A 5,247-nucleotide genomic window follows, 5' to 3' on the forward strand; every position below is an offset into this window, starting at 1 on the left:
TCACCAAAGGCTCAGCCAACAGTTGTCTCTCCACTCAACAAAAGTCAAAGAGTGGCCCAGCTCCAGAACCAAATGTGTGCCCACATTGCAATGGCTCCGGTACTGTTTCACCTCAGCTGCGGAGATCTCAGGATCCTTGAGTGTCCAGCACGCACACACCCGAAAGAGACAGTCTTAGGGGTCTTAGGCAGCACTGAGGGTGGTGAGCCTCTGCCTCACGGCTGAACGGCCCTGACCTTAGCATTGTTTGGGCACAAGAGAGCAAAGTGATGGGGACAGACAACCTGCAGTCTACCATGCTGGAAGGGCATGACTAACACTGATTGATCACATCCATGTGACTACTGAAGCCAATCTGGCCTACAAGAAGATAGTTTCTATTCTGTATTTTATCAGATGTGCATAATACATATGGTCATCATTGATATTAGGTGAAAGATCTGCTCTAATATGGACACTAAGTGATGCTGGAGGATGATGCTGACCCACAATGTGCAGTGGGAACACCAGAGCCCTGTAGGGATGCCTGACAACCTAACACGTTGAACACGCACAGCTCAGTAAGTTCCCTGTGAACACACATCTCCTGAGATCTCTCTATTTAATTGGAGGTGATCCTGTCCACCTAATACAGCACCTCATGTGGAATAACAAAAGCTACCTGCAGGAGCTGTGGTGATGACTCACAGGGTAGAGCATCTGCTGCTCTCTCAGAAGAACCACATGGACCCTAACAATTGGGTAAAGTGTGTCAGTGATTACATCACAAATTGTGTGTCTGAGACACAGCCACATTATCCTCACAAAAGACACTATCACACTGGGTACCCCTTGGTGACTTTGAATTCACTTATTAGCCCAGGATCCATGGAACATGCAGAGATCCATCTGTAGCTGTCAGTTCTAGGTCCACAGGAGGGGACAGAACCATTGAGTAAGAATGATGGTCTTAAGAGTCAAGAGATAGAATTCAATTTTTATTCATAACAAATACATTTTTACAACAAAACAAGATTAACATGAATAAATATATTTAAAAATATTTGAAAGTAAAAATAGTAACAAGAACATATAAATATGAAACAACAAAAAGAAAACTTCAATTAAAATCATAACAAAAATATTTCTAAAAGCATATTCTTAACGAACATTTAGAAGCACAGACTATTGCTGTTTCTCCTCTAGCACACATAATGAAAGGCGGTCCCCCAAGTTGTCTCTCAAGTGCTGTTTTCTGAGAAGAAAGTAAGACCTCAATCAGTCAGGCTGGCTTAGTGGTATATGAATTTAGGGTCTCTAAGAAATGACAAATTAACTCAGAGGATGAATACACATCCAAAAAATGTTGTTACCATTCAGGATGTTGGTCATCAGGGACTCCTGAGAAAGCAACTTATTCTTCAGGAAGCTCTCTTACTGGTGTGTGTCCAATTCCAGCTCTCTTGCACTTTCTGAGACCTGGGAGAGGAAGGCAGTTTTTCAGACACTGATTTGGTGGGGAAATACAAGCCAGCTGTCAGAATGCTGCCTTCTACCACCTCAGTTCTGTTGGATAGTCGACATGGACATTTTAAGTGATATCATTGTTGCTAACTCTGTGGGCAGGGCAAAATCTCCAGAGAGCCTCACAGTAATGTGGGCTGCCAATATGGGACCCAGACTTATACCAGTGCAAACCAAGAACAGGGCAATGGAAGGAACCTCATTGGGTTGCAGGAAGAAAGAGATGTCCATATGTCACCAAGGTTAAAGCCAATGACAAGTACTAATTTGACATTTGCACTTGGTTCTTATCCCGGAAAGGTGCTTCCTACACAAGAAGTCGCATGACCACAGAGTGTCATTTGTCAAAGAACCAAGAACTTGTTCAAAACTCTACATAGGATCCAATGTATCACATGGATATGCAACAATATGATATGTTATTCATCTGTCACCATTTCTAGACTGCAGCTTCAAAAAGAGCAGCAAAATATGCTTGCACAATAATTCAGTTTCTGAAAAGTGGTTAACTTCCCAGAATACTTGTGCATAGGCAGAGCAATGAACAATTCCATTACATGAGGTGGTTGGCTGGTTGTGAGTGTAAATTAGAAAGGTGGTAAGAGAAGCAAAGATGTATCAAATTGGCAAATTTTATCAGATATTGTTAAGCTAACACATCTGCTCGTCCCTACCTGATAATGCTGGTTCTGGCCGTTGATGGTCTTTATCTTTCTTGTTGAAGTCAACCAAATATTTCTGGTTCAGTGCACAATCAAGATGTACCTCCTTGCTCTCCTGCTTCAGTGGGACCAACTTCTTCCTACATGTGTTCTCCATCAGGAGCTGGCTGAGCAGGTTTCTGGAAATACAGTCTGCATAGTAAGATCATGCTGTCCCTTTCTCCCATTCCTACTCCCAAGTCCCACTAACTCTACCAGGTCCCACATACCCATGAAGACTTAATAAAATGCATCTTGATACATATAAGGCTGCTGCACAAACCATAAAGAGTTAATTCGGGGAAGAATAAATTGTTTGCTTGGCCTGACACCAATTAGTGTCCACATCTCTGAGAAAGAGCATGGATCTACAACTATCCATGAAAGCCCAATGCATGGGGGCAACATCAATTAGTACTGGGCCAACACCCTCAAAAGAGGTCAGTAGAACCAAGAGAAGGTCATGCTAACCATGTGGTCCACACACTGAGTTTTGTAAAACCTGGTGTGACACCATAGGTCCAGGTCAGCCTAATAACCTTCTGCTGACTTCAATCAGTACTGTTCTCTCTAGAGCCTTCTGAAGATGCCTAGACAATCCTGGGATGAGTAACAGTCTTTTATGGAACTGAAAACTGAGTCCTAATGACCCTGGAACACTGATGTGTAAACAGCACAATAGATTGAACCAGAGCTGAAGACCGTCCAATCCAGAACAAAGAAAGTCAGAAATGGCCATTCCACAAGTGATAGCCTTTCTGACCAGGACTTACCTAGAGAAGGTCATCTCCTTCTTCAGTTTATGGCTGTTCTCATGGACCTCAGTGTTCTCCATCTCTAAGTTGTGCAGAATTGACATGACCGCCTCCTCCATTCTCTCCAGGTCTTCATAATATGGATTTGGCCTGAAGTGTGGCCTGGCCCCAAATGATAGAATACAATGAACATCGGCATTTAGGAATATATGAACTCAGGGTGGGTCCTATATTACCCCAGGCTACTGCCTGGATCTTCCAGCACTCAGTCCCCTGCCTAGCAAGTACAGAGACTCACCATAAACTCACTGCAATTACAATCTTGCAAAGCCACCAGCTGTCAAGGGCTTTGCAAATGCACACTGGGAACTCACTCTCCCTGACTTTATCCCTGAATTCTTCATTCAGACCACAAGTTCTGCTTTTAAATAAATGGAAGCAGATGAGTCCATTTTCAATCTCACTCCTCAGGAAGGGTCAGGTTCTGAATCTCCACTATATGGGAGGTGAGGTTTAGCACAGGGTGGTTAGGGAGGCACAGCTTTCTAGAACCCAAAACCTTAATAGGATAAGAAAAAGGTGACCTTGCAGACCCAGGAATGAAACAAGAGCATTTGGAGCGATTCATACCTCTTCTTCATGGATCTCTCCGTCAGAAACCTCAGGCGATCTCTCAGGTCATTTCTCTCCTCGGTAATGAGCTGCAGCTCTTTAATCAGCCTCTCCTTTTCCTTCATGGCCTGATTCGTGCTTAGGTCAGTGTCAGGGGATGATGTTTCTCTCCCAGCGTCTGTAGGTAGAAGAACACAAGTGAACCTGCATGGGGAGAATGCATAGAGTGTTCATAGACCTCAGTGAGGCCTAAACAGGAGAACAAGCCAGGAACCCAGTGTCACTGCTAGGCGATTGGTCTATGCTTAAGAGGCCTCCTTAGTGGATCTCAGTTCTCCCACTACTCTATAGAGACCAAGAGACGTAAGCAGCCAGGTGTTCCCTATGCCAGACATCACGGGCTTACATGTACCATGGAGATGGCTTCTCCAGGATTATTATCAGATGAACAGGGTACAGCTTGGTTTCAGGACCCTCACTCCTGTGGCTTCAGAACTCAGATGATAAATTCACCATCCACAAAACTTGAGTGATTGGAGACACTCAGATGTCCTACCCTGATACTCTAAGCCAACAACTTTGGATTTAAAACGCATTTCCAGGGAGGTTATGTTCAACAGACTTATCAGTGTCCCTATGTGAAATACCAAAAGCCCCAGAAGTGCGAATAGGTTACAGGCTGAATCTTGGTCTACACATTCCAAATAGTTTTGGTATTGTAGAAAAATTTTTGTAACATACAACCTCTAATATATAAAGCAAACGATGACCCTGCCAGTTAGAAGAAATCAGAGAAGGTCTAAGAACATAAGGTTATTTCCTGGAGCACAATCTCTCCCTGTTAGTACTGTCAGATACCCACTGTATTTAAAGAAGCAATGATAGTGATATACATTGCTGCCCTGTCTAAACTCAGAAAAGGTGGACCCTCCATGACTACTGATGGTATTATTATATCAATGTAACAGAACAAATGAACTGAAAAGTAAAGACCAGAAGTTCACAGTATAATAGCATTGGCCTTACCATATCCTCCCAGTGGGGATGGGGAAACTAAAGTTCTGAAATCCTTGACTTTAAGGAATTGTGATATTCATGGAAATTCAATTCCTTTTCAGATGCTCCAGTTGTTGTGGCCCATTGCTAGAAAGGTCAGCTTAAGCCTGCAGCCACCCTGGATGGAAGCTCAAAATACACTGCCCAGAACTTACTCCACATTCCCCAGAAGTGCTGTCTTTGTCCATCATTACATTGAGACGAAAGGCCAGATTCCTTCACTCTAGTCTCTCCACAATCAACGTTCCCCCTGTCAAAACGCTTGCGAAGACGGGAAAACATGTCTTAGCTTGTAACCGCCAGACTCAGACTGAGAGAAACTAGGGCACTGGTTGTCACTACAACACTGGTGACATCACAGAGGATGCCAGAACTCTCTAGAAGACAATAGAATGTCCAAGAGGGACAGCTGATGTCATGGGGAGCAGACTTTGCCTCCCTGCTAATGTTCTCCCTGTACTGAGCATGAGCAGAGGTGCCCTTTCCAGGAGACTTTCCTGGGGCAGAGCCACTGAGCATCTCCTGCTTCCAAAGCCAAATTTTCCTCAAGGCTTGATTATAAAAACCTTAGTAATTCCTATGCATCTAAATGAATGTTTCCTGTCAAATCTTGCCCAAAA

At 43.7% G+C, this 5,247-nt stretch overlaps 1 protein-coding gene across 1 annotated transcript; it reads right to left on the reverse strand.

The window, feature by feature from the left end:
* Nucleotides 1-966: 966 nt before the first annotated feature.
* Nucleotides 967-4,946, reverse strand: LOC134483288 (disks large homolog 5-like). The gene is made up of 6 exons (XM_063278580.1): nt 4,783-4,946; nt 3,590-3,749; nt 2,978-3,121; nt 2,178-2,344; nt 1,353-1,458; nt 967-1,234 (listed from the first exon to the last, which is right to left on the reverse strand). The coding sequence occupies exons 1-5, from the start codon at nt 4,907-4,909 to the stop codon at nt 1,394-1,396; spliced, it is 663 nt and encodes a 220-aa protein (XP_063134650.1). The 5' UTR covers nt 4,910-4,946; the 3' UTR covers nt 967-1,234; nt 1,353-1,393.
* Nucleotides 4,947-5,247: the final 301 nt, after the last annotated feature.

This window comes from Rattus norvegicus, chromosome 19, assembly GCF_036323735.1.
Source record: "Rattus norvegicus strain BN/NHsdMcwi chromosome 19, GRCr8, whole genome shotgun sequence".
NCBI lineage: Eukaryota > Metazoa > Chordata > Mammalia > Rodentia > Muridae > Rattus > Rattus norvegicus.